The 27600-nt window shown below is 49.2% G+C and overlaps 11 protein-coding genes across 11 annotated transcripts; 7 read left to right on the top strand and 4 right to left on the bottom strand.

Annotated features, from left to right (window-relative positions):
* Positions 1-206: 206 nt before the first annotated feature.
* Positions 207-1562, top strand: LTR84_010980 (uncharacterized protein; the record flags this gene model as incomplete). The annotated part of the gene is made up of 1 exon (XM_064854513.1): positions 207-1562. The coding sequence occupies one exon, from the start codon at positions 207-209 to the stop codon at positions 1560-1562; it is 1356 nt and encodes a 451-aa protein (XP_064709239.1).
* Positions 1563-4070: 2508 nt separating this feature from the next.
* LTR84_010979 (uncharacterized protein) lies at positions 4071-7641 on the top strand (the record flags this gene model as incomplete). The annotated part of the gene is made up of 6 exons (XM_064854512.1): positions 4071-4492; positions 4539-4879; positions 4929-4953; positions 5005-5649; positions 5698-7559; positions 7613-7641. The coding sequence occupies 6 exons, from the start codon at positions 4071-4073 to the stop codon at positions 7639-7641; spliced, it is 3324 nt and encodes a 1107-aa protein (XP_064709238.1).
* A 1000-nt stretch (positions 7642-8641) lies between these two features.
* LTR84_010978 (uncharacterized protein) lies at positions 8642-9549 on the bottom strand (the record flags this gene model as incomplete). Its single annotated transcript, XM_064854511.1, has 2 exons — positions 8642-8839; positions 8902-9549. 2 exons carry the CDS (start codon positions 9547-9549, stop codon positions 8642-8644), a joined length of 846 nt encoding a protein of 281 aa, XP_064709237.1.
* Positions 9550-10527: 978 nt separating this feature from the next.
* Positions 10528-11661, top strand: LTR84_010977 (uncharacterized protein; the record flags this gene model as incomplete). The annotated part of the gene is made up of 1 exon (XM_064854510.1): positions 10528-11661. One exon carries the CDS (start codon positions 10528-10530, stop codon positions 11659-11661), a length of 1134 nt encoding a protein of 377 aa, XP_064709236.1.
* Positions 11662-12041: 380 nt separating this feature from the next.
* On the top strand, positions 12042-12980 carry CYP3 (Peptidyl-prolyl cis-trans isomerase H; the record flags this gene model as incomplete). Its single annotated transcript, XM_064854509.1, has 3 exons — positions 12042-12117; positions 12388-12533; positions 12630-12980. 3 exons carry the CDS (start codon positions 12042-12044, stop codon positions 12978-12980), a joined length of 573 nt encoding a protein of 190 aa, XP_064709235.1.
* Positions 12981-13300: 320 nt separating this feature from the next.
* LTR84_010975 (uncharacterized protein) lies at positions 13301-14167 on the bottom strand (the record flags this gene model as incomplete). Its single annotated transcript, XM_064854508.1, has 1 exon — positions 13301-14167. The coding sequence occupies one exon, from the start codon at positions 14165-14167 to the stop codon at positions 13301-13303; it is 867 nt and encodes a 288-aa protein (XP_064709234.1).
* Positions 14168-15809: 1642 nt separating this feature from the next.
* On the top strand, positions 15810-17252 carry LTR84_010974 (uncharacterized protein; the record flags this gene model as incomplete). Its single annotated transcript, XM_064854507.1, has 1 exon — positions 15810-17252. The coding sequence occupies one exon, from the start codon at positions 15810-15812 to the stop codon at positions 17250-17252; it is 1443 nt and encodes a 480-aa protein (XP_064709233.1).
* An 899-nt stretch (positions 17253-18151) lies between these two features.
* Positions 18152-19748, bottom strand: LTR84_010973 (uncharacterized protein; the record flags this gene model as incomplete). The annotated part of the gene is made up of 3 exons (XM_064854506.1): positions 18152-18657; positions 18720-19516; positions 19570-19748. The coding sequence occupies 3 exons, from the start codon at positions 19746-19748 to the stop codon at positions 18152-18154; spliced, it is 1482 nt and encodes a 493-aa protein (XP_064709232.1).
* A 557-nt stretch (positions 19749-20305) lies between these two features.
* Positions 20306-22276, top strand: LTR84_010972 (uncharacterized protein; the record flags this gene model as incomplete). The annotated part of the gene is made up of 5 exons (XM_064854505.1): positions 20306-20330; positions 20387-20461; positions 20519-20985; positions 21036-22022; positions 22079-22276. 5 exons carry the CDS (start codon positions 20306-20308, stop codon positions 22274-22276), a joined length of 1752 nt encoding a protein of 583 aa, XP_064709231.1.
* Positions 22277-22888: 612 nt separating this feature from the next.
* On the top strand, positions 22889-23641 carry LTR84_010971 (uncharacterized protein; the record flags this gene model as incomplete). Its single annotated transcript, XM_064854504.1, has 1 exon — positions 22889-23641. One exon carries the CDS (start codon positions 22889-22891, stop codon positions 23639-23641), a length of 753 nt encoding a protein of 250 aa, XP_064709230.1.
* A 2296-nt stretch (positions 23642-25937) lies between these two features.
* On the bottom strand, positions 25938-26768 carry LTR84_010970 (uncharacterized protein; the record flags this gene model as incomplete). Its single annotated transcript, XM_064854503.1, has 1 exon — positions 25938-26768. The coding sequence occupies one exon, from the start codon at positions 26766-26768 to the stop codon at positions 25938-25940; it is 831 nt and encodes a 276-aa protein (XP_064709229.1).
* Positions 26769-27600: the final 832 nt, after the last annotated feature.

The following is a 27600-nucleotide window of genomic DNA, read 5'->3' as shown; positions in this document are numbered from 1 at the left end:
CTTTGGCCTCGGTTGGTGGGACCAAGGAAAAACGGTGCTTGCAACTCTGGATGGAGCAAGCCGCCCCCGTCTTCTCCTGCTATTTTGGTGCGTCAAAGCCTTTTCCAAAATCGTCCCTTGTCTTACCTTTCTGTTCAGGACATTCCTTCTGGAGTCAGTTGCTACCTAAACTTAGCCTCGACTCGTCCCGACCTGCTGTCAAGCACATGCTGCTTGCTACATCGTCACTTTCTGAGAGCGTCTTGTTCGAAAGTGGCGTGCCTATCGACAAGAATATAGTGTATCAGAGCCACTACACGAAAGCCATTCAGGAGACTGCATCTTCCCCACGGATTGAGACAGTCTTGCTGGCTTGTCTTCTTTTCTCTTGCTGCGAATTTATGCAAGGCTCCATTGCTGCAGGTTTGCGCCATATCTACTCCGGTCTGAACATCATCCACGAATGGTCCATTTCCAACAATGAAACCAAAGAATCCACCTTGATCATAGAGACGCTGACTCCGATATTTCTTGCTTATATCGACAAAGCACCAACCTATGGTATTGGTGTCGGCGATTCGCTCCCTTGCGGTGCGCGATTTGCAAGCTTGATGACTCCAAATGCGGAGCTACCCTTTGTCGGGCGCATCGACAAAATTCGCCGTGCACATTTTGCACTTGATGGAATTGGCCACCATATTGCCCGCAAGGCCGACTGGCGTCGAGGAGGCCTGGACACGTTTTCCTATGAAAAAGTGGAACTGCTCCTTGCTGACTGGCAAATAGAATTTGACAATTTTGAAAGCCAGCTCACTGACATTCGTCGTGAACGATTATATACCTCCATTCAATTGCTAAGAATAGCACATACCATGCTTTCTATGATGTTACGGGCGTCTGCTGGCTCAGCCGATGAGAGCATCTACCAGGACTTTGAGAAACAATTTGCGTGGATTGTCGGCCAATTCGACCATCTTGCGCTCGCCTGGGCAAAGTACCCTTCACGCAAATTCATATCCGGTCGTGAAGATATCGAGTATCATTTTGGGTACATCGCCCCATTGTTCTTCACGGCCACCAAGTGTCGGAATGTTCAGATTCGGACGGCGGCACTGTGGCATTTAAGACACTTAAAAACGGTCGAGAACAATTGGACATCATGTACCGCATACGAGATCGCAAGCAAGATTGTGGAAATCGAGGATAGTCGTAGCATTTCGAAGCTAAGCATATCTCCAAATTCAGATTCGTGCGAGACACCACTATCATACGAAGAGCAATTGATACGGCCAATCGAGGCATTGCTTTCGGACAACACCCCATTACAAGCCACATTAGTTTACACGTCCTATCCTTACACCTGTGATACTCAGTCTTCGGATGGCCTGCCAGGGCTAGCATTACGGGAGAATGTGGACCTCAAACAATGTCCTGCAGCATCGACAGTGTACTGGCCTCTCAACAGTGTTTTACGTATAGGAGGCTATCAGTCAGGACTTATCAAGCCTATTCCAACCAGTTGTACATGTGGGAGTCTGTCACAAAAAAATGAACTATTGTTGCTACGACCGAAGGCTTCGTAACAATTTCTCACGTTCATACAGTCTCAGACTTCGGTCTAGGAGCATCATGATGTTCAGTTCGAGCCAATGAAGAAGGAAGGCAATGCGCTCTGCAAGTCTTACTGCATAGTGATTCAAAATTTTGACTCTCCTCATAATCTGCATGAAGCATTCGGGGTGAGCTACCGAAACGAGACACTGCTTCGTCGCCACTTAGCATTGCCACAAGACTTTCAAATGCTCTAACTCCGAGACCGTTTGAGTGATATCTGACCATCTCTCAACACCAATGTCACATTGGTATCCGACTTGTCGAAATCACGGACATGATAGCGTTGAGCATTCTCAGTGGCAGCCATTGAGTAATGCACATACGAGATCCTTATCCCATTCAGGACAGTACATTTACTCTGCAAGATATCATCCACCCTCCCGACCTATCTGAACACCACTCTGCGTCTAAGCCACATTTTCGGCACGATCAGACGATAGAAATTGATGACAGGTCACGCCAAGGGGGGCACGAATTCTGCATTCTCGCTTAGTCGACGGTCAAGATACTAGGCGATACAGCCCTGTGAGGACGTTTGCAATGGCGGTATGCAAGAAAACATATCCATCTTGAGGGCCGAGTCCTATTCTGGACTTTGTAGGGGGTGGAGCCGACCCCAGATGAATGAAACTCATCTTGGCGCTGACAACTCTTGAGTTTTGATACTAAATGATGACTGGTATATCACAGGGAAGCGTGAGAGCCCGCTTCTGATGCAGTGCTCTAACATCTCGAATGACCGAAACAGTTCGACTGCCATCTATAGATATACGATGACTAAGTTTGGGGCCATCTGCATAACAGGGGACTCGCAACGACTAGGTCTGTTGATGATTCTGCTCAGTTTTCTGGTCTGAGCCTCTGGAAACAAGATGTTGGACTAGATACGCGATAGCGCCGACATTGGCGAGTTCTGAGCCTGCGGCTATGATTAGCCTGGTGCTGCATACTCCGGATTAGGTTGTAATCAGCTGCTGAATCTCCACACAGTCCGACGGCTCTGCACGATGTGCCTCGTCATGTGGGGGCATTCTTAGCGATCAACCATAATTTGAACTTCATGGTATCCTTACTCAGTACCAAAGTATCTAAGTCATGCAGTCATAGGATGTTATGCCACAGTGGAGTGTCGAGTCGGCCGATGCGGCCGCCTCCGCTACCAGAGTAGTATGTGCAAGGTTCGTTTAGATATTGCCCTGCCAAGGATGTCTGGGGCGGAGATGATAACAGGGAGACCCTTATCAAAGAGAGTACCGAGTACCTCAAGACGATTACGAGGTACGTAGATGCCATGAGTAAGCCGTCTGGTCAGCAAGGCCTTCATTCAGGCTGGGTGCGCATTGCCTAGGATTGTCGCTCGTGAACTTGAATACGAAAGTACCTACGCAAGGCAACTAGCCTTGTGGATCTCCTCTCGTTGGCATGACAAAGTTTGTCGCAACATCAATGCTGCCGGTGACTCCCTACTTGAATCAGTAGAGACACAGCTTGATGTGATCTAATTGACCGTTCCGCCTGGGCCTGAGGTTCTAGGTGCCTAGCCATAGTTCAGCTGGGTCACCTGAGACAGCATCTTAGTGTGGCAAGAATTCAGGTCGAGTGATAACAGAATTAAACGGTGCTAATTAAGTACCTAGGTAATTATTAGTAGGTATCTACTTAAGGTACGCCACCTAGGGCAGTTATGCCGAGAACTCTGAGGCATCTCAAACTCAAAACTCTCATCACTTGAAAATATCTCAAACCTGCATTAAGTCCGCAAGCGGATGGGTAGCCATTTTTTGAAGAAGCCGCGATGGAACGCAGGCCTCTGTTCCGTAGACTAGACCCAGCACCTGATGGACAAGCTCTTACCTCCTCTCTCCCCACAATCACCTGACTGCCTAGGCAGGTAAGTGCTACCCTCCAAGGCTGTCCTTGTAGCTGGTTCAGCACGCTGTTACTCGGCTTCCTCGTACGAACACACTCACAGTTCAATCACGGATAAGCTGGTACATTTTCCATACGCGTACGGTGCTGTGCGTGTACTACGCTTCTGCAGTGATCTGTTCTGTTGCACCGCCTAGCTTGGCGGACCATATCCTCAGTTAGACACCTGACACAGGATGTCTGGCGTGCAAGCTGGAGTCGTCATGAATTTCCATCAAGTTGGAAGAATTCTCTACGACAGGGTGGCTGAGTACGTTTACCGAACCAGTGGTTTGTGAAGAGAACCCAAGCCAGATAACCTGCGCCTCAATCATTGTGATTGGTGGGCACGCGGAGTTGGTACCCGAAAGGCCGACTGCAAGGCATCCTTGCTCAGCCAGAATGAGCCCCAAGTCCTGCTCTTTACAGCCTTTCGAGCAAGGCACGATGAGATTATTTCTGCTCTCCAGCTTCTGAATGCTGATGTACGCAAAATTGCGCTTTTGATTTCGTTTCATTTTCACCATCTAGAAGAGGAAGTATTTGAAAAACGACAATACAAACTCAAGATGGATCCTGGGACACCTCTAGCTATCATCAGCCTTGCCATACAGCTAACAGAAGGTCTTGTTTCATATTACGAGTTGTGGCGGAACGCCGCGCGGGATACTGAAGAAATTCAGAAATCTATCATATGGACGCAAAATCTGTTAACCCAATTGGCAATCACTTTACAGAAAGAGAACCTGCCGGAAAATGCCGTGTCTTTAATCAGGCGCACTGTCGAAAGCTGCGAGGCCAACATCTCGAAACTACAAACTATCTTGGATAAAATTCGCAAAGATGGGACACCAGAAGGCCTCCGTGCGACTTTCAGGACTGCAAATCAGAAACTTTTGTACATGTTCCACAGCAAGACTACCAGAGCCTTGATGACAGCGTTGAATGGTCTAAAAAATGACTTGGAACTCGCTGTGAGCATATTGAACTCGTATGTATATGCATTCTTCAAATTGCGGTGATTGACGGGTGATCAGCGAATTATCTGCGGACAATCTCGATGGGCTCCAAAACTGCCAAAAGAATCTCGAATCCCTGAAATTGGCGGTCGACGAGTCTGCAACTCACCAAAGGTCAATACTAGAGGGTAAACGTCAAAACCCCCATGATACGGCTTACACTAACCATGGGAAAGACCAGAAATCCAAGGAAAGATATTTCGAGACTATGCGTTGGCTCGCACCACCTAATGTCGTCAATGCCTACCATACAGCGCTCGAGAGACGTGAGATCGGTACCGGGCACTGGTTCCTGCATAGTGGCCAGTTCGAGACCTGGCGAACCAGCGATGCCTCTTGCCTATGGCTACATGGAGATGGTAAGAAAACTGTTCCTCCAATCCCAGACATCCTGCTAACTCGAGGTAGTCGGGTGTGGCAAAACAATACTATGGTAACGTTGTCCGTGTAGTTCTCGAATTATTACGTGAACTGATCTTGGTAGTGCGGCTATCATTGAGGAAATCTCCACCAAATCCACTTCACAATCAGTGCCAGACAACCTGATATACTTCTACTTTGCATTTGACAATGTGCAGTGCCAGAGTTTATCCGGTTTCTTGAGATCAATGCTATCTCAACTTTGTCCCAAGGATGGCGTGCTGCCACAACTAGCGGGGCTCTTCAAGAAGTATAGTCCTGAATTTCCGTCATCAAGAGAATTGCGGCTTACTCTCATTGCGATTCTGCGTGACCTTTGCGGGAATTCACATGCCAAACAGGAGACGATCGCGCAAGGTGAAGGCGATAGAGGTATCCAGGAACTCAATCACACTTTTCTCGTCCTTGATGCACTGGATGAGATTCCATATGCAAGGAGGGAACCTGTCCTCAAATTGCTGCAGTCCTTGTCTGAACTTCAATTGCCAAGATTACATATTTTGGTGACGAGCCGAGCTGAACGTGATATCGAATCCGGTTTTGTAAATTGTTCCAGGTGGCGAGGCTTGACAATATCACGAGACAATGTTCAAATTGACATAAACATCTACATCAGTTCCCAGATTGAGGCGAGTTCCAAACTACAGTCTCAATCGGAAAGCATAAAAGAGGCGATCAAGAAAAGATTAGTAACGGAAGCAGATGGGATGTAGGTGAAGAACATCCAAAATATTTGAACACTACTTAACATTTTCAGGTTTCGGTGGTCTGCACTTCAGATGGAGGTGCTCAAGAGCAAAAGGATCCTTCGTGGACGCGACATTCTGAAGATTCTGGCTACCTTACCCCCAGACTTGGACGCGACATACGAAAGAATTCTAACCAGCATCGACTCGTCATTCGTTGATGAGGCCGTCACCGCCCTCAAGTGGCTAACTTGTGCAAGTCGACCAATGTTCTTAGAAGAGCTAGTTGAGGCATGCATCATCCAGCCTGATGAATTCACCGCTGTCGAAAACGACCGACGTTTCTCGCCGCTTGACATTCTGGAAATTCTGCCAGGATTGGTTAGGATTGAACCAGACACAGCAGAGTTTGATGTGTCAAGTCGACGGTCACATACTATCACTCTATCGCACTTCTCGGTGAAGGAATATCTCCTCAGCAGTCGCATTCGAATGGGGCCCGCGAAGGAATTCAGTATCGATTTAGAACTCGCCCAGTATCATCTCACCCGAAGCTGCTTGGCGTATGTTCTGTACTGCCAATCCTTGGATGTGCCATATTACCATCAAACTCACCCCCTTGGCGACTATGCCCATAGTCGATGGCCATTACATCTTGCTCAAACCCAAGACCACAAGGTTTATGACCTAAGCTCACAGGTCATTAAGCTATTTCGAAGTGCCAAGTCTTGCCTGCGTTGGATCGAAAGTACTTCGATTGAGCGGCGCATGTTCGGTAAAGGTCACAAGCTGCTTATGCTCAAGCTTCCTTCCCATGCTTATGCCACTCATGACTGGACTTCGCACTACCTGCTCTCTCACTCAATAGCCAGCAAAAACACACATATCGTGCGTCTGCTGTTGAATTCTGGTCTTCGCCCACACTCGTCAGAGGCAGCCGGGTACCCGTTGAAGATAGCGGCACGTGAAGGGGATTTGTCCATGATCCAGCTCCTACTAAGTTATGGTGCAAGCCACGAAGGGGCTCTACTAATTGCGTTGCGAGCCAAGCACGAAGCAATTTCCAGAGTCTTGCTTGCTCACGGAGCTCAAGTTGATCTAGCCGAGTTGTTGATTGCAGCGAAACATGCATCAAAGGCATTCTTCGCTTTGATACTCTCAAAAGTATCTACGCTGAGAACAATCGATGCCATAAAGGTACTTGATGCGGCTCTTGGGTCTCAGAACCACGACTCTGCTGTTGCAATATTCCAAGCCCTTCTTCAGCACAAACTGAAACTACGGGATTTACTGATCAGGACAAATCGCATACCTGATCAAGGTTCGCGGTGGGACCCCTTTTTGGATGGAATCATTTCAGCGACATTAAAGTTCAATTCCACCCGAACCATCGATTTTGTTCTACGTTCTTTATCGAGACCTGAATTGGGCACATTGAATATCGAAGCCTTGTTCTTAGAATCTGTCGTCGCAGGAAGTCAGAACGCGACCAGACTACTCAGTGATTATCCACGGATTCCTGTTTCTCCAGAGGCGAAAAAGCTGATGACTACATGGGAGAGTTTGAGCCTCAACAGCCGCTTCTCAACCGGTGTAATCGCGATGCATGACCAGTTTGTCTTGAACAGTGTATCAATGCCAGAGGGCAGGGTAGAGCTGGCCTTCGAGTTAAGCTGGCGGACTCTCCACCTGATTGAGCCTGATGTGGTTGACCGTTGTCTACAGCATTGGCCAGCATACCATCGAGCAGCATTGTCTCCCAAGCCTATCACTCAAAATGACTACGAAACCGCGAGTCGAAGACTGTGGAAGCCGTGGCGGCCGCCTGGCAACATCAGATCGTACATTGTCCTCAGTGGGCCATACTCCTCCTTCCTCACTCAGATTTCTTCACTGCAGATTATATCAGCGATCGATCTTCTGGAAATACATCGTGTGTCCCGAAGACTGTCGATACCTTCCGAGGTTTCTTATCTTCCCACGCAGACTCAATCATTGGTACAAACATTGTTTGAGTTTCTGGTACAACCACTCACGTACGATCGATGTTGTTCGTTGGCGCCAACATGGTCAATACTTGGGGAAAGGGTAGTACTATCAAGAAATGGCGTCTGTCGACCGAGAAATGCTATTAATCGATCAAGAAATCGCGTCTACCATCCAAGAATTGATATCGACCAACCGACAATTGAATCATCCCAACTACAACTAAGAATTGATATCCGTCAACCAAAGTTTTCCATCGACCAGTCGAGAGATGCTTTTATAGTAGCTCATTGGCTTGTATACCAGATAGAGGCGCGAGCGAGGATGATACAGTCATCTGGCATTTCTTTTCTCACGAGCTCGATACAGTCATCTGGCATTTCTTTTCCCACGAGCTCGATACATCCGTCTGGCATTTCTTTTCCCACGAGCTCGATGGATTTCTGTTGTCCTTCTCAACGTCCTAAAATTCTGTCTTGCCTGAACTACAATCAGCCATGGGCATGGCATAGGGGAGCGGACTTCTGGCTATGTAGTAACCTCCATCATAAACGTTGATGGCTAGACAAAATTAAATAAAGTCCTAGGCGCCATACCATGAGTAGCTAAATTTTGTAAAGTGCTCAAGCTTCAACTCAATGACTTAAGTGCATGTGGGAGACATGACAATAGGTAGTCTAACCAGATGTCAGATGTGCCAAAAGACCATCACACGTGGACGTATCTTCCAAAGTGCCCACGTCATTTCAGAGCTTGTGTAGCCGACAGCCCATCTGGAGCTCCTCCTGAAGGACCTTTCAAGGAGCGCTGTTCGGCTTCACCTTGGGGTGGAGATTTTGGTAGAACACTCCGTACAGTCACACAGGACAAGCTGAAAGTGGGGTTAGATTTCGAACTCAGGACCTGGTGCGACAAGCGCGTCCTGCCGTCTTCGAAGGTTATACCCAGGTTCTCAGGTGAAGTAAAATCGGTAGGCCTGACGAGTTGTGTCGATGTGCTTCGAAATACAGCGTCGAACCATGAGACCTATCATAAGTATTTGGCGCTGCTGAATCGGGAGGAGAAATCGGCAGCCTTCTTGACCATGTCCCTCCTCTGGGTGTTATTGATCTTGAAACCTCCAATATCCTTTTCTCGATCAAAGGCACGGGTACTTGGATCATCATCCTCTTCCTTTGTTTTTGACTTTTGATGAGAGTCGTAAAGAGCTGGGCCTCTCGCTTTTTCCTGTCGAGATAGATCAGTACTTACGCCGTTCCCGGGTTTGAGTGTCAAAGAGTACAACTTACATTATAGTCTTTCATTCTTTTGGCAACTGCATCATCCTGACGATCCTTCGGTTGTGCCGACTTGCCCGAACTTGACCTCTCGTCCACGCCCATCGCTTCTCGCTGTAGCCTTGCGAGCTTCTCCTCTGGCGTCTCGTGCCATGAGTCACCACCAGCGGCTCCAGCGTGCGCAGGTGCTTTAGCTCCTCGACCAGTGTTGAACTTGCGATTCTTTATCTTGGTAGGGTCCACTCTCTGCGACCAGTCACCACCCTCGGGCGCAAGCGTCATCCATTCATCACGTTTGACGGGCGCAGGCGGGGGACGATTTGAGGATGGACCTAGCGATGGGCCAACGGAGGCCTTCTTCAGTGCATCTTTTGCGGACGGTAGACTTGGTCCAAATCCATCGTCGTCGCTGCTCTCACTGTCACTTGACTCCTTTTGCGCAGGGCTCGAGGGTCGTTCATCTAGAGGTGCTGGAGGGAGAGTGGGGCCTATAACTCGACTTCGTTTGGGTGAAAGAAGATCTTGTGGTGCTTGTGTAGGACGGGCGGGCAGAGGGCCAGCAGAGTCGGCCGAGTCTGAATCGCTGTTGCTACCGCCGTCGTCAGCACTGCGCTTGCGTTTTTGCAGCTCAGGCGGGAGTTGAGGGCCTACACCTGTCATGATGGATATTTGAAAATGGAGTTGCCTTTGACTTGAAGTGATGCAAGGTCCAGCCTTGTTTGTGCTCGCAAAGAGTTTCAAAATGTCAAGGCTCGCCAGCCGACCACGAGCGGCACCTGAAGCAGTAACTTAGCCGTGAAGCCAACAGCGGGGTGTTTAAGTAAAGTACCTTAAGGGTACCCTTGAGTTATAGGCGGCAGCTCCTGCCCAGACGGGAAGTGGGGTGAATTCTCCGGGCACACACTGGCCTTCCTACCACGCCCCGCACACCCAGAACTCTTCTTCCCAGCCTCCCAGGCTCCTCCCCTCTCTTCCTAAACAGTACGGAGTACCTCGAGCAGACTATGGCAATTTAGAAAGAACACAAGGTAGGAGTCTCTGTGGGTGGACCTGTCATGGATATGAATGTCCCCATCAAACCCAGTCTACGGTTATGCTGTTCTTCTTTTCAATCCGTTCTCAGCGTTTGTTTCCTTAGACTTCTGCATGATGTGAGCGCCCGGGTGCATGCAGCATTTAACTAGTCTGATTGCAGTCCTGAGTCCCTATTCGACAGACGCAAAGTCTACAGGCGCCTAGAACCCATCCCCTGGCCGCCTGGGACTTTCAACCTGCCAGCTTCCACCACTGAGATAAAGGCATTCCCCTCGGAAGCACCCTTCCTCCCTTGACTGGTCAAGTTCACCTGCAATGCCTATTCGAAGCTCTATCATGAATGCCAGAAGGTTTCTAACTAAAGCAGCTGGTCGAGGACGGCTCCAGGGTAAGCCTCGCCCCGAGGTCGCCTACCTCACTTTCTTGACCTCCAACCGATATCAGCGGCGGTTTATTGACTCACATAAGAATTTGAGATATGCGATCATTCGAATTCGGTTGAGGAAGTTGCTTTGCTCCGGCAATCATTTCTGTATTCTTCCCTAATGCTATGGTGATACTTCGTTACTCGATAGCATTTCAGTGTTCTGACCAGCTCTAGCAATGGGTGAGCTCGATGTTGCATCTGTAGTGGCATCAATTCTGGCAGCTCTAAACAACAGCATAAACATCTTCCAACGCCTCGGTGGGAAGAAGAAGCGGAAGACAAATGCCAGGCCGGCACGCCCATCTGAAGAAGAAGAGTGGCAAGAAAAATCATTGACGAACCGACCTTCCGAGGTCAAGCATAGATACAATAGCCATGTTGCGAAACATGGCCACCGATTTGAAGTCGGTGACGAGACTGCTCATTTCAGTCTAGCACATACTCTTCTTGTACTCAATACTGGTTTGGTCAATTTTCTCAATCATGCTCTATCCAAGGACTCAAAAACGAGAACAACTTCTCGGAGAGCCTTGTTCAATCTGTCTGAGACAGCAACAATGGAGACCCTGACCACTCTGGGACAGTTGAGCTCTCGTCTCAGCCTGAGTCTGTCCCCGGAAGGAAGATATGGCTCCATTGAGGATGAGGCCACTAAGCATCATAGAAGGAGGAGACGACACTCCCCGTCAGGTCCATCCGGCCATAGCAGGCCGCATATATCACCCTTGCTGGCGGACGGAGGCTGGGTCAGGTCCAAAAGTGGATCATCGGTGGTTTCTAGAGCCGAGGCAAGGCGAGCGAGAAACACAATGGAAGAGAGTCCTTCACGGAGTAAATCTACTCCATCTCTACTCAAGTCATCGGTGTCCCAGCCTGATATCTCCGGCGACATTCGCGAAAGAAGGCGCAAGGAAGGAGAAGTTCGACACGATCGCCCAACGAATTCTGAGCAACTCACCCAACTACGAAGCCAACCTAGTCTGCTCATTGTGTCTGCTGATTCCTTCGAACATCACTTTCCACAAGCAGCGAGTTCAGGTCGCTTGCAGAAAGCACCACATGCAAGAGTTGGCGCCAGACCGAAGACACGGCCAATCTCAACCGCAACCTTCTTGACAACCAGCACTAAGATTGGGGAGATACCTGAGTCCAAGTGGCATGATAGAGTGCTTTCACCAGAGGAGCTAGCGTCACGAAAAATGCCATACGTCGTCCCGCCTCCGCTGGACGCCGGGGAGCCGAGGCGGAAGATGAAGGGGTTTAGATTCTGGAAGAAGGACGAGAAGAAACAGGAGGTGCTTGCTCATTAAGTAGTACTGCCGGTTTTTGTGCGGGATTTATTGCGTGGCGTCGGTTGAAGGGGGGCTTGTTATCAATGACTTGATGGCTATTAAACACAACACATATCCCAGGACTCGAGTGGAAGTTTCTCATACCCTAAAGAATATGTAATGAACACTTGGTGGTTGCTCTAGTCAGACCCCATCACTGCCTGCTGTTATATTCACAAAGTTTCAGCCTTGTCGATCCCCAAGCTTTAAATACGTTTCGCAAAATCTCCAACTCCATGCACTCCGCCAAAGTTCTTTTGAGTTATTTATTGCAACTCAAGATTCCCGACCTCAGGCACACCACACTCGTTTCTTTCAAGCGGAGGCCAGTCCGTAACTTACGGTGACTTCCTCCGAGGATGGCAGCCGAAAAGATCCCAATACCGAAGCCAGGCGAGGGAGAGCCGATCGTCTTTTTTGATATCACACTTGGTGGTAAGTTTTCCATCTTTGCTTTTATGAGGATCCCCCGTTATTGGTCAGTACGCCACAGCACGTACGCTCTGGGTTCTTATGGTCCCGGACGCTCTCAAATCAAAGCCAAAGATGCAAGAAGCTGTCGATTTTGCTATTTATCCTGTCAAGATGCAAGGACGAGCATCTCAACACGCGGATTCTTTTCTCCAAGCCTGAATAGCCTCAGACAGGCGATCCCACTAGACTAAGAATCGTACTAACGAGGCCTATTGTTTGTCTATCTTGCAGGTGAACCACTTGGCCGAATAAAGTTCCACCTCTTTGCCAACACCGTGCCCAAGACGGCCGAAAACTTTCGACAATTCTGCACCGGCGAGCATAAAGCCCCCAACGGCCGCGCTCAGGGCTACAAGGGCAGCAAGTTCCACAGAGTGGTATGTCCAGCTCACTCCATCTACCTATGTGGACGAACGAAACCGAAACGATCACATCTCCATTTGTCACTCGCTACAACGCTGACGAGATCACAGATCAAGAACTTCATGGCGCAGGGCGGCGACTTCCTCAACGCAGACGGCACGGGTTCCACGTCGATCTACAACAACTCGGCGTTTGCGGACGAGTCGTTCGTGCACAAGCACACTGCGCCGGGTCTGCTGTCGATGGCGAACTCCGGGCCGAATACCAATGGTTGTCAGTTTTTCATCACGTGTGCGCCCACGCCGTTCCTCGATGGGAAACATGTCGTGTTTGGCCAGGTCGCCGAGGGGATGGACGTCGTCAGGATGATTGAGAATGTTAGGACTGCCGGTGCTGGTGGGCGTGGTTCGGGCGAGAGGCCTGTTCAGGACGTGAGGATTAGTGAGTGTGGAGAGATGTGAGTGGGTTGGAACATAAGGATGGTTATCATGAGGCAATATTCAGAGAGTAAATGGTCTTGTCGATGCAAATGCGAATCGATATTGATCATGATGCTTGCCATGCGAATCTCCCACTTCTATAATGCCTTTGACATGAGTTCCAGTAGCCTGCCTGTGTGCCCTCAACCATGTGGTGCCTGGCTATCGAGAGACGCAGAAGCCCTGACAACACGATCGGTGGGATCACCAAGTCAGCATCTGCATAGGTCCAATCTCCTGGTGTCTTTGCGTAATCGGCATCCTCATCATGTTCGTATGCATAGGCGCCCTTCTCTGGCGTTTCAATAGTAATATTCTTCTTCTCCCTGATCATATCCGTATTCATCCTGTTCTCCGTCGTTGTAATCATGATAATCTTCCTCTTGCTGATCATATTCGTATGCATCTCCTTCTGTGTCGTTGTCATCACACTCTTCTTCCTCTTCATCATACTCGTAGACTCTTCCGCTGACGTAGCCATGATTTTGGCCACCGCTTGATGCAGACCTATGTTCGGCTCCGCAGTTGTAAGTCTGCATGTCTCCTGAACCATAGCCGTAAGTTTGCCCGCCAACTCGTCTATAATCCTGAACACAACCTCTCTCATAAGTTTGACCATAGGTTTCCTCATTGCTCCTTCCACCAACATATCCATAACTTTGTGAACCAAGTTGCCAGTCAGCTTGTTGGTGGCCCGTACCGTTGGTGGTCGCGTCAAAATAACCCTGATTCTGTCCCTGTCTGCAACTACCCCCTCCTGTCGATCTGCTACCAGGATTCACTCCATCATTGGTACTTCTGCCATTCTGGATATTTCTTAAATCGAGAAAACTGCGAAGGATGGTCTCGGTAGGATCGTCGGCTGGGGCAAGAGGATGATAATTCTGGCTGGCAACCATTGTCTGCTGAGCAGGATTGCCTGGAAGATTCAGGGTTTCGAGATTGCCAGCAATTCTGGTCAGAGACTCTGAGCCAAGGGTGAACTTTTCTTCGTGTTTGACATTGATATCGAGTCCGTTGTTGGTTTGTGTCACGGAGATAGTTGTACTGGAAAGATTGGTCAGCATTTCATGGCCCATGTTGGCAGAGAAGCTGGTTTCAAAGGAATACCTTTTGACATATTTGTCGGTAGCAGCTCTAGCTGGGCGTTCAGCTGCAGAGTGGTTCATGGTGGGCATGCCCTCGGTTGATGGCTTCTGTCCTTGATATGGAGGTGTTTGATAAGAAAATCTGTTGAATAATTGAGGTCTTTGAAAGTACTGGCAGTCGTACCTGCCTGTTGAGCCGTTGTTCGAAGTAGATAGGCGGCACCTGCCTCAGTTTCTTGACCATATTGATGCCACCTCATATGACCTTTGTTTTCCGCTTACAAACGCTAGAGTAAGTCCAAGAGAGTATCAGCATCGTAAGATGAGAGGAATGGTAGCATCGGATGAATGATACCATTGAAACGTCGATGCCCAGATCCATGTGGCGCTTCATGTAGAGTATCTTGTTCGGATCCCATTGGAATCCGTCTCTCGAGGCGCTAGGCGGTATATGGGGAGCTGCCTGTTCCTGAACTTCACTGCCTGTCCAGGTGGCTTAGGCTGTCACATGCCACATTAAAATCACCTATACATATCATCAAGACGTGAATTCGGTCACCAAATCAACCGATGCTGGCAGCATTTGCTGTAGATGGTAATGATTAGCCGAGTTGGATTCGTCGACCTCTGGTCTTCGGTTCAAACCAGGCTCACGGTGAAAAAAATCCAGGTTCCTTGTCGTCGAGAAGGAGGATTTTCTCAGCCACTACCATGCTATATCCTTCAGGATATTTGGTAGTGGAAAGATTTTGCCCCTTTTTTTTGGTCGTTGGGTTTTCTCTCTCCTTATTCGTGTGGTCGATTCATCGTGGGATGCGCCCGACATTCGAGGCAAACGCGGTTTCTCTTCGACACCAAAGAAGGTACAATAAACCTGCTGATTTGAAACTGGACTATGATACCTAAGGAGGTTGTCCGTCCCCAAGCGCGACATGCTGCGAGCTAGGTAGGAGCATTGCCAATTCTATTCATCGACCATCGACATCAGGTCATCAGTTTCCTTGGAACGACACGATACGTTCTCGCTGCATGTTTCGTTTTCTGCCAGCTTACTAGGTACTTTCCTCGAAGCCGTTTGACACCTGATGATCCCCGACCTTGGCAATGACATTGGGAGGCCGTCTAAATTTACTTCGCAACACTCTTTACGACTTCCAGACCAAAGGTTCGGTGCGGGCGAGTCGTGTTGATTCCACCTTTGCAGGAAGCTGCTGAAAGAGTGCAGTAAAAGAGTGTTGCAACGCCGAGAAATAGGTTTACTTTATCATTACTCTATCTTCACGTGAAACATGATAACAGTTTGTTGCAATTCGCTAAACAACTTGGCACCTATCTCCAATAAGTTTAGCATTCCATCCTCCCCGGTCAGAACAACCATCCCAAAATGTTCGAGTCTACTCCTAGTTGGACAATGGATCGTCATCCTTGTAGCCCAAGCTCGAGACCTACTGGAGCAATGCAACTTAAGGGGCTCCACTGGGTAGTCGAGACCAGCACACCTCAGTGGGACCGGCCTCTTGGGCTGCCGTTGAAACCGCCAACGGCCAACGGTCAGCTTTGGACCACCAGCCTCAGCCCCGGAGAGAATAACCCCTCGTGGTTTGATTTTCTCCCTGTACTTTTGGAATTTGCCGAGATCCAGCAACGCCTCGGACGTTGAGCTGTTTACCGATGTCAATTATCGATGCATTAGGTGCTTCAAACAAGCCTGTCTGCCCATAAGATGGAGGACGAGTTGATGAGAGTCGACTCAGGAGAGTCGTCAGCATCAGTCATCTCCGCAAATTTTTACGATGGGGATATCGATTGCGTCGACCATTATCTTGAGGAGGCCGTCTCTGTTTCTCACTCGTCCTCAACAGGCCATAAGGATACGCCATCCAGCCTTCCTTCAAGCCACATAAGTGATATTGTCAGAACTGTTGATCCAATTTGGAGAAACGCCATCTCAGCCTGTATGATTGACCCTTTTGGGACATTACCAATAGAGGTCGATGATGTGACCAACCAGCTACTTCACTTCTATGGCCAGCAAAGCTATTGGCAGACTGCTTATGCATTATCGCCAAGCGTAAAAGTCAGCATGAAAGGATCTTGGGAATATCAAGCAGGTATATCAACTACGCATTTTCATATCTTGATGGCCCGCTCAGCCTTACATCAGCTAAGGATGAATCGATGGGCTGCCGGAACAACTCGAAGGCACCTACAGTATGCAGCGGCAAAGCATCAGGCCGAGGCGGTGACAATATTGAGAACCAACGTCGCTCGTGGGAATGAAGCAAATATCAAAGAAATACTGACTTCGGTCATCAGTTTGGCCACCTTTGAACAACGATATGGAAGTCGTGAGAAGGCACTCATGCATTTCAAAGCCGCCAGAGATCTGTTCAAACAGCTCGGTATCGGTGAGGGCGTTGATGACCGCCTACGAGAGGAACAAGCACTGTGGTTCGAGGGCATCTATGCAGACCCTGGAGCAAGCTTCATGTGGAGCACAGAGGATGCTAGTGAAAGGTTAACCTGGCTGACAACTCTTCTCGACGAAGTAGACCGTATCTGGAAGGATCAACAACTTTTACCCATCAATGCCAGGAGTGCTGTTGTCCCTCCAGAAACTCGACTGCGAGAATTCATATCAAGGGATACTGCAGGAAGAATTATTGGTGCGTACGGTGACATTAATGAGGCTGCCTTGCAAATGAGATGCCTTCTCATCCTCGTTTCGGTCATTACCAACCTGCATGTTCAGTTCGGAAGCAAGAAGCATGCGCCTGGTGCTCCGAAACTTCAAGTCGTCGTTGCCGCAGCCCAAGGCTATGCCAGCTGGGTTGAGGATATGCTGATCCACAACAAATTGGGTGAAGACCAAGCGCTTGCCGACATGTTATGGATCATGCTACAAAACTTTCGTGATATGAAACCCCGAATACCGAACGGACTAGCTTCACAGGCCCTGAGTAAGCTCAACATGCAACACTGTCACTGGCATGCTTGTGGCACAGCCAATATTGTCAAATATATGCCTGAGCATCGACAACTGGTCCTGCGGGATTGGTTGTTGGCTTTTGTTTGTGGACGACGATATACTACCAAGATCAAATTGAATGACTTCATTTTCAGCTACACCGATTTTGGGGTGACCTTTGGGGCAAGCAAGATCTAACATGCATCGGGTGATTGGAGTTATTCTAGTCATGGTAAGGACTCGCGGGGGAGCCGAAATCGACGTCTCGATAGTTTCACGGATCGATTTTCAGCAGTGTGGTCCATCCAACACGGAGTTTGATGGCGTGAAACCAGACACGACCGAATTTCTTCAATTGCCTTATTCTCACTGGGTAACCCACCTCGCAAAGAAGGAAGGCTGGGTCAAGAGAGGCTACTATTCATGCTTCCTCCATGTTGCTTGTGGGGGGCCACCAAAGGCTCGTTATCACTCCTCAACAGCCACCGCTAGATCGTGGCCGGCCTTACAATGACCTTCACTACCGAGAACGGATGTTCGCCCAAGTATGCAATGCGACTAGAATACGCCGCAAGCTTTACAAATGTCTTGCAGCATGGTGCTGGAATAATGGCTCGGTGTTCTCGGAAACCAACCTGAGCATGCGCTATAGGGAGGGCGGATGAGGAGCTAAAAAAAATTGGCTGTGCGTATCACAACTACCTGGACGACTCACTCAATCACATGTATGAGGAAAGCATATGCATAGTTGTTTGCAACTGCCTTATGGGGTCGCATTGCATATTCGTAGGTCCATAGACGAGGAGAAGGTGTTTGATTGCTTTGCAATTGAATCTGGGGCTGGACTAATGTATTACTTTTCATTGCTCGGAACGCCTGCTTTCCTATGTCTGTGTATGATATCTATAACAAGCACCCACACTTTTCTGGGACTCTTTCCAAACGTCTAGAATCTAGATCTATCACGAGAAGTAGACCAATAGTCCGAACCGCCCATCAGCGACCAGGCGCCAGAAGTCCATCTTCCTCAATCCACCGCCAAGGAAGTCAAGTCATATGATGTCCAATTTCATCCAACAGGAATCTAGTCTAAACGTCTATTCATCAGCGTCATCAGCAGTATATTTCGAGCTCTGGCGCCATTTCGCGCCATATTTGAAGATGAAGACCGGAATGGGGGCGAGCACCAGACTGGCACCGCCGAGTAGCGTGAACGCATATCCAAAACCGAACTGCCTGACGAGCGGCGCGGTGGTAAGCGGCAGAAACGTGCCCATCAAACATCTCGTGACGATCAGCGCGGTCATCGCAGATGCGGCATAGAGTTTCGACGCATCGACCACGTATGCCGTCACGGGGAGGAAGCCGAACATCGTGGTGTTGCCGATCAGTGCGAGGTCAATGAGGAGTATCGGGAGTGGGAGCCGGTATTCGGCGATCCACCCGAAGGCCATCACGAGGAAGGGCATGGTGAATGCACCGAGGATGGCGAGGGGCAAGCGGTATTCTGGGAGGCCGACGCCTTTGTTACCTTTGCGGAGCTTAATGAAGATTCGGTCGAGCGTGAGGTTCATTACTATTATGGAGCCGGCTGAGCCGATGCCTGTGGAGTGGTCAGTATTGAAGGAAGGGGAAGATGGTTTGGGTAATTCGTGTCAAACTTACTGAAGGATATGAACGCCACTCCTGTCATAGCAGGTGACAGACCATAGATGCCGATTAAAACATCTGGGAGAGTGGTCGTGAGAATGTAGAAATATGTGAAAAGCAACGAGCCGAACAGTGAGATTGCTTGCAGAATGCTCGAATCCCAGAACACGAGCAATGGACGCAAGATGGAGTCGCGGAATTGGTTGGCGTTGCCTTCGTCCTGGGCATCAAAGGATGTCCGTAGTGCATGGTTGCCGGTTTCTTTCCTAAGCCTGTCCACCCTGCGTCGGAGGATCGGGACCTTGTATGTCTCCTTGAACAGCAGGAGGAATAAGAGCTCAGCAAATCCTGCTAACACGCCGCACATCAGGAGTACCTTCCGCCACCCGGAGTCTTGAGCGATGGCACCACTGATTGCCGGTCCCACCGCGCCTCCTGTCAAGGGGGCAAGCATGATCAGACTCATGGCAGAGCCTCTATGTTCCTCGGTGAAGATGTCACCAACGATAGCAGGATTCAGCACATTGCTCGCGACGGCAAGACCCGTCAGTGCTCGCGCTCCGATCAGAAGAGGGACACTTTGGCTCACTCCAGCTAGGGCAATGGCGACGATGAAGAGTAGATTGCAAGCATTCATGACAGGGTACCGCCCGACGACTTCTGATAAAGGTGCAATCAGTAATGGGCCTGCCGCTTCACCTAGTTCCCAGATAGTGACAAGCAGCACACTTGCGGATTTCTGAGATTTGCCACCATTCAAATCGGCGATCATGCCATTGGCAATTGGGACGACAGAGATGCATGTGAATGTGCTTTGACACAGTCGTTAGTACAATTCCATCTGAGAATATATATTGGTACTTACACAGTGAATGACATGAAAGCAAGGAGTGATACAATACCCCATTTGTAGGTGATGGGCCAGTCTCTAGGATTTTCCGAGTCGCCCTTGGGGTCGAAGTCGACGATGTTTGGATCTGTGCTTGCCGCCTTGATAGGGACTTCCAGGGCTTCATCTCGAAGCAGCGGCACTGTTTCGTCCATTGTAGGTAGAAAGAATTTTTTAGACAAGCAGACGGACTTCCACAGGAGAACAAAAGTATAAGAAATCCGATGGAAATTGAATGATGACCCTGCAGCTGCTACTTCCGCTAGTACTCACAATTACTAATCCAACAGGAGCAACATGTCTGTGAACTAGAAATTAAGGCAGAGGAGGAGGAGGAGACAACAAATCAAACTTCTTTGAAGGATCGTGACCAACCTACCATTGACATGACCTACTCATGATAGTCAGTTTCGAAGGTACACTCTATCAGCGGGCAAATAAAATATGGCTCCGACCAATGTTACCATGATGACTCGATATCGCGTATTCGTTCTTCTCCGACGGCCTCGAGGCCTTAGGCCACTCCCAATGTGGATTAGCCTCTTCGTACTTGCCAAGGACTCGGGGTCGGCGGATCATATCTCCGGCTGATACATGCCGTGGCGCTTTCAACTTGGATGCTCCGCATTATCGAAGAACAGGCATATCCGTTCAACATCAACCAGGACAGTGACCTCGCACGAATCTGGTTGGGAGTATTCAACCTGCCATTATGGATATAGACTCCCCTTGGGGCGGTAAGTAGATCGAACACATACATGCGCTTCTCGAACCGTGATTGACAGTGCGGCAGATGTCCCATCCAAGTCTAAAGCAGACGATCCCCAAGAGCCAGACCCTACTTCTGTGAAAGCTGATACTGCCACTGGTATTTCGTGCTCTGAACGTTCGACTTGTTAGAAACATATGCTCATACTTGCTCAAGGCTCCACCCCATCAGTAAAATCAGCTTCCAGTGGACCACGTTCTTCTGCATCGAGAAAGATCCCGGCTCGTAAAATCGAAGTGCAACCGACGAAGCTCGAGGCTGTGGACGATGCATTTGACCCCCTTGGCCCTCTAGGTGCAGATCCTACACCTGCCGCTTCATCCATATCTACCGACCAGGCACCGACACCTCCGAGAAAAGAGCTTAATGCACGGGCAACCAGGCCACCTTCTGCCACTTCTCCTGCCTTCCCAACGTCGGATTACGAAGATACTACACTTCCCATCGGCCGAGTCAAGGGACCCCCTCCAGTCCAACCGCAGACATCCGGAGCTTCTCGACAAACACAACCTAGTGTCAGCCTAGAACAGGCTGCGAAACCAACATTTGACATACTGGTGGGCGACCCTCACAAGGTTGGAGATCTGACTAGCAGTCATATCGTGTATCAGGTTCGCACAAAGGTAGAGTAGAATGTGGAAACATGGATGATTGCCCTGCTCACAAGGAATAGACAACATCGAAAGCCTACAAGATTCCCGAGTTTGCCGTATCTAGGCGATACCGAGATTTCTTATGGCTATATACCTCCCTGCACAACAACAATCCCGGTGTGGTCGTGCCGCCTCCGCCAGAGAAACAAGCGGTCGGTCGGTTCGATACCAACTTTGTGGAATCCAGGCGACAAGCATTAGAACGAATGTTGAACAAAATCGCGAGCCATCCCATTCTACACCATGATGCTGACCTCAAGATCTTCCTTGAAAGCGACGCATTCAACATTGATGTCAAGAACAAGGAAAATCGGGAACCAGATTTGGGTCAGAACAAGGGCATGTTTAGTTCTCTCGGAATCAACGTTGGTGGATCAGGTGGGAAATTCGTCGAGCATGATGATTGGTTTCACGACCGAAGAGTCTACCTCGATGCTCTTGAAAGCCAGTTGAAAGCTTTGATGAAAGCTATAGATTCTGTGGTGATTCAACGGAAAGGGCTTGCTGAAGCTGCGGGAGAGTTTGCCGTCTCACTGGGCAACCTGGCGCAAGTCGAGCTGTCCCCGGTCTTCTCTGGTCCCTTACAAGCATTGTCCGATGTGCAGGTACGAATAAAAGAGTTGTATGAGCGACAGGCAATGCAAGATGTGTTGACTCTGGGTATCACGATTGATGAATACATCCGGTTGATTGGAAGTGTGAAACAGGCTTTTTCGCAACGGCAAAAGGCATTCCATTCATGGCATACTGCAGAAAGCGAACTGGCCAAACGAAGGAGCGCGCATGACAAACTTATGAGGCAAGGAAAGAGCCAGCAAGATAAGCTGAATGAGGTGGGCGCTGGAGTCAGCGATGCCGAGAAGAAAGCACATCAGGCAAGACTACTCTTTGAGGATATGGGCCGCTTGATGAGAGGTGAATTGGAGAGATTTGAACGAGAAAAAGTGGAAGATTTCAAGAGTGGAGTCGAGACGTTCCTGGAGGGAGCTGTGGAAGCTCAAAAAGAGGTGAGATTATTTCGTCCCCAAGATATCGGTCTTGTCAAGGCTAACTGTGCACATAGTTGATCGAACTGTGGGAGACTTTCCTCCTACAGATGGATACAGAAGAGGAGGTTCCTAGCAGAGCACCACAACAAGGAGCTATTTCATCTACTGCTGATGACAGATCTGAAGACCCAACGACAGGAGATCATGCGGTGACCCAGGATGAAAGACCGATTGCCACGGCGACAGATGTGGCACTGGAGCAGGATGCTTAAAGCATCGTGTAGACCGTCAGCTGCACGATAATGACAACATTATATAATGACACGAATTACACTAAAGCGTCACTGTGCTCTAGTATCTTTCGCTCGACCAAAAGCCTTTTATCAAGCGAGTTCACGGGCCTGGAGTACTTGGAAATAGAGCAGCAAGAGAGATAGATCGTCCGCATCAGAGCCCAGGTAGGTGTTTAAGGAGCCGAAAGCCTTGAAGCCCAGCTTGTTCCTGCTCAATTCGCGTTGCACCTTCCTTCGGCTTTTCGTGGTGAAAGTGAAGTGGAGGCTCTTTCCTTTGCATCTCTTGCCGCGCACTTGAACACTCAACTTCAATTTTTGACTTGGGTTCCATTTTGTCATTTTCTCAAATTTCTCTTCACTTGTCGTTGCACTGGCTTTGCCGCCTCTTCCTGTCAGTCACTACAATGTCAGTCTTCCAATCTTGTCCTTGACACCTGTTGCATGATTTCTTCTGGCGAGTTCTTCTCTCATGAAACACTCCCTCACTATTGTGCCCCATCTCTTGAGAGTCTCCTGTTCGTTGAAGTTTGTGTCGATGAAGTTCGTGCCAACAACTTGCAATACCTACAATTTCATCATTCGTCCTCCAAGATGAATCCTCATGAGATCCCTCCGCCTTTTCCACACCAAGTTCACCCTCACTTGCCTGATGGAGCAACACATCCGTTCACAGAGTCCTCAATCTTGGATGTTCCTCACCAAGAACCTCAATGGACCACCCTCACGACTAAGCCAACGCAGAACCGAATAATCGATGTACCTGCGGGCTCGGGATCAGCGGAAATTGACTGCTTGAGAATCTCTGGTGATAAATTTTGTGCCACTGCAATTCAATTGACTTCTTGGGGAAGTGTGCATAGAGTGCTCAGCGTCCCAGCAGAATCGCCATTCCAAAGGGCAAGTGAAAGCACCCAAGAAGTCAGAACAAGATCAAGCGCACTCTCCCTCCTTGATCAATCTCAGGGCCCACCACTCAGCCTCAGCACACGACCTCCCTCTCAACTGACATCATCAACGCCTGCAACGACATTTCAAACACAAATTCTCTCGCCATTCCTCCCGTCTCAGACAAGCGCAAATGACCTCAACCCTTCAGCGACCCAGTTGCCGACGGGCCAGCTTCAAACGACACCTGTGCTCCCTGCACCGACCTCGAATGAAATGGAACATTCGGGGACTCGCCAATCAGGACCAATTGTGGCCTATGTCATTTTGGGAGTATTCTTTGGCTTTGGGATCATTTGTGCGCTGGTTACGAATCGTAAGATCATCAACTGGGTGCAGGAGTCGGTTAGGAAAAGGAGGGAGTTGGAAGAGGCACGGCGCAAGGTCGAAGAGCATTGATCTAAGTGGCGTTTCGAAGGTTCTGAACAATGACTCGTCCTGGGTGGGCAAAGTTCTATCGGTATTTCTGAAAGAATCGTCACGGAGTCTGAGGGTCTTTTCCCAGGCTGCTAGTGCAGCGTATAACGGGTATGGGCTAGGAGACGTCCGCCTCAGAATGGGGCTTACAACCTCCTTTACTCGGAGCTTAGAATGTGTGAAGTTGATTCGATTTGTCGGACTACCAAATGGCAATTGTTTTTCTAATGTTTAATCACTACCCAGAGCCATTACATGTTTTCCAAAGCCCAGATGAGTGCCCCTAGTGAAAACTGCCAAAGACAGGAGATATCCTTGCTTAACAAGAATGTCTCGAAGGTTGGAGACCGGGTATGAGGCATCAATCATCTGGTTCTCATCTATCTCACAGGCTCGAAATGGCCAAACATATACTGACATCGCGCAGAGCAGGTTTCAGCACGGGACCGCCTACACGACTGTAGTGAATGAGGAAATCACCATTCGTGTCTCTCCAGAGCACGTCCTATAGTACATTCACGCTGGAATTCTAGATTTGAACTAGAACCGAAGAAGACGTTTGAGTCGTCAAGAAAAGCCCGACGTGCAGGCGAGGGTGTTGCAATTATGCAAAGAAGCGGGAAATGCATCGAAACACACGGAAGATATCGGAGCGTGCTGTTCCTGTTCCTGTTCCTGGTCGGATAGAGTGACTGTCCAGGTGTCTACGCGATGTGTTCTTTTCTCCCTTTCGTCGCGGAGCCCCACCATCCTCATACTCATGTGCGGTCGTTGGCTGGATTCTGCAGGACTGGATGCTTGAGAAGACGTCGTGCATATATCAGAATCGGAGGCGAGGGAATTGCGTCAAGTGGCTTCAGTATTCCGCATTGAACAAATTATCCGATTCAGCTGGTTGTGTTGTTTGTTGGTTTTGAAGTTTCCACTGCGGGATGGTTGGCTGCACGGGGACCACACCAGGAATCGGTCCAATTGCGACGAGGAAATCAACTGGAAATCCATGGCTGCATCTCCTATGCTGCAGAAGCCGTCATAGTGCTTGAGGAAGCAGAAAGAATATGCAAGAATCAATCAACACGAAACTTGTGTTCTGTTCATCGTCAAAGGAAAATAAACGTCTAAGTCTTCCCTGCAGATGATCGGCCAGTTCCGATGGGATAGATATGTTTGCGGACGTTGGACATGGGGAACAGGTATCGAGGGCAGGCTGAACATTGCACTCGTCGAGTGAGTGAACCGTGTGTGCGGCCTACTGGCGCGGAATCCACACCCGGGAAAAGTTGTACCAAGGGTCATCAAGTTTGGGCCGTCTCCCTTGTCGCCGTGATACGTCCTGTAGGATGGGTTTCGTTGTTTGGATTTCTTGGATTGGTGTAACCCTCTGGTTGGATCTGTATTTCGCCCCTGATTGCAGACGGCTTATCGCAGATTTCTCTGGGAGCACTGTCGCAAAACACAAAGGCCACAACAAAAAATTCTTCTGGTACAGATCCATGGAAGATCGAAAGATTGGAGTGGAGGATTGCCAGTTCGCGTCGTAGATATGAGAGACTAGTTTCTCACTGGAAATAGTATAGGAGGCGGTCGTCTATCTTTCGTATCCAGAACCAAATGAACGTTCTCACACCTCCAAATCTATCGACAGTGCTTTTCCTTACCAATTTTGCGTCAATCCTTTCTGGTCAAGGCCATCGCAAGTGGCCTACCTTTCCGCTGCAGGTAAAATCCTCCTAGTGGCGCTCGTCCCTTGTCGGCATCTTCAAATTCTTATTCAGAAAACCTCCTCAAAGGTGGCTGGCACCATCATATCAATCTTGTCCACATTCGAATCCGAGGTTGAATCGAAGTCATGTGCGAATCAACTCGACAACATGTCCACTGCCCCAATCACGGCTGCAAGGGCTCGGAATCCGACAAGATGGCTCTCTGTAAACAATCCAAGAACAACAAACCGTGCGAGGAGCTTGGTCATCGGACACTGCGTGTTGTGATCAAGGAGTGTGGCATGCATAAGCGTTTGAGATTCGAGGGCCAAAGTGGGCGTGGTAACCCTGGGTGGTGGGATTGATAGAGCAGGTCTTCAGATTGTCGAAACGACTTGACTCGATGAAGATCGTAAGGGAAATGCTTGGGAAAAGTGCGCGTCTGCCTGTGTGACTGACTTGGGGTATGGAGGGAACAAGGCTGGACCATCAAAAGACAGAACAAGAGAGCACGCCTGTCTGAATGACTCATGGGACGACGCTTGCCATAGACTGAAAGACGAAACACTCCATCTTTACCTTGAGGGCTGCAGAACCCTTTTCAGTCTCGCCCACGCGTTTTCTACATGGTCAGGAACGTCCACATGTGAAATATAATTCTTGCCCTTAGGGCCGTAGCCAAATTCGTCATCCCTCAGCCGTGGTATCTCGCCCATGAGCAAATCAAGAAATCGGGAAGATTCCCAAAGATCTGACGCAGAGAGTCCTGACACACTGAGAACGGCATGCTTGGTAGAGTGTTCAAGTGAAAGCATGGGGACAAAAATTGGACAGCCGAAGAAAACAGGAGGTTTCGAGTAATCGCCATATGTATGCTTGAAGGCAGCGACGGTGCGTAGTGACATCGTAGGATCCTGCACGACGATGAGAGACCGGGGTGAGATATTCTCACCATCAAGGACACGTCTTGTCTCCATCGCGTTGGCACCGCAATTTGTTGATTTGTCCTCAATGATAAGCTTGACAGCGTTCGATTTGACTAAAGCATCGAGGCGTGGGAAGAAATCGACCATGATGCGCTCGAGTACTCTTGCCTCCGGAAGTCCATTTATCTCGGGCAGAATGGCAGAGTACTTGCTTTTGCGCACGGCTTCGTAGAGAAAAGACGTCGAGTGGCCGACACCTCCACATATCACCAGCGTTTTTGCTATATCTGGTCTGGATTCAATGGCAGAGAAGACCCCCTCGGCTATGGGCAAAATGGCGTTGCCGCAGAGAACGAGGACATCAACTGATGGGCCAGAGTTCAGAGAACTGATCTCGGAGCAAGCTAGAAACTTTGAGATCTCGTCTACATCAGACACGTTCGACTCCGTCCAGATCTGGACGTCTGGTGTTGAGCACATTGTCAACAGGTCCCATGAATCTTTGACTAATGCTGGTAAACTCGGGCGATCTCCAATGGAGGAAGGTGTGCTGCTCGCCAATTTGTGTAGCGTTCAATACTAATCAACCCTTTGCCCAGATTTGATCGGAGAGAGGTGATCACTAGCTTGCATAAGCTCTGGCGAGAATTGAAATGATAGCTGCAGGCCAGGCTGGTTTCTAAGGGTTTGCCGCTCCACATATGACGATCAGGCGAAGCCGAGGTCCTGGGCGTGAAATAAGTTGTACGAAGTTGTCCCTGTCAGCGTCTTGATTGTGAGCTTGATATTCAGAGTGATGCTTAACCACCGTGGCACATCAGTTGCGTGTTTCTCTGAAATAGCTTTCGACAGAACAGGATCGGCGGTTGCCGATGGGTTTCTCTTCCTTGTTGTGCGTATCTGTGCCTGTGAAGTATGACGAGATCAATCCTTGCCATGGCATGTCTATTCTGTTTGGAAATGCTACCTAAGATAATGCCAAGTGGACGCCAAAGGCTTACTGCTCCTGGGCATCATGACACCTTCCTCCTTTGCGATATCAACCCGTTCATCAGTAACCCTACATGTCAACTATGTGTCGATGTGGATGTATCCATTGCGAGTCACTGCAGACCATGAACAATGAGGATTCAAGATAGCAGGGATGAAGCTCTGTGATCCCTTGCTCTCGTGAAGCCAATGAGGCAGCTACTGTTCCTGGCCCTCGCTGCATATCGACCACTCACCATCCTGCCCTCACATTTACCCAGCTGGTTATCTTGCCATAGCTCATGCCATTGACGTCTTCTCGGGGAACTGTAATGTTACTACG

The sequence above is a fragment of the Exophiala bonariae genome (assembly GCF_035927105.1).
Source record: "Exophiala bonariae strain CCFEE 5792 chromosome Unknown scaffold_5, whole genome shotgun sequence".
Lineage (NCBI taxonomy): Eukaryota > Fungi > Ascomycota > Eurotiomycetes > Chaetothyriales > Herpotrichiellaceae > Exophiala > Exophiala bonariae.
The sequence above is the reverse complement of the archived record's forward strand: the minus strand, read 5'-3'. Positions and strand labels throughout refer to the sequence as shown.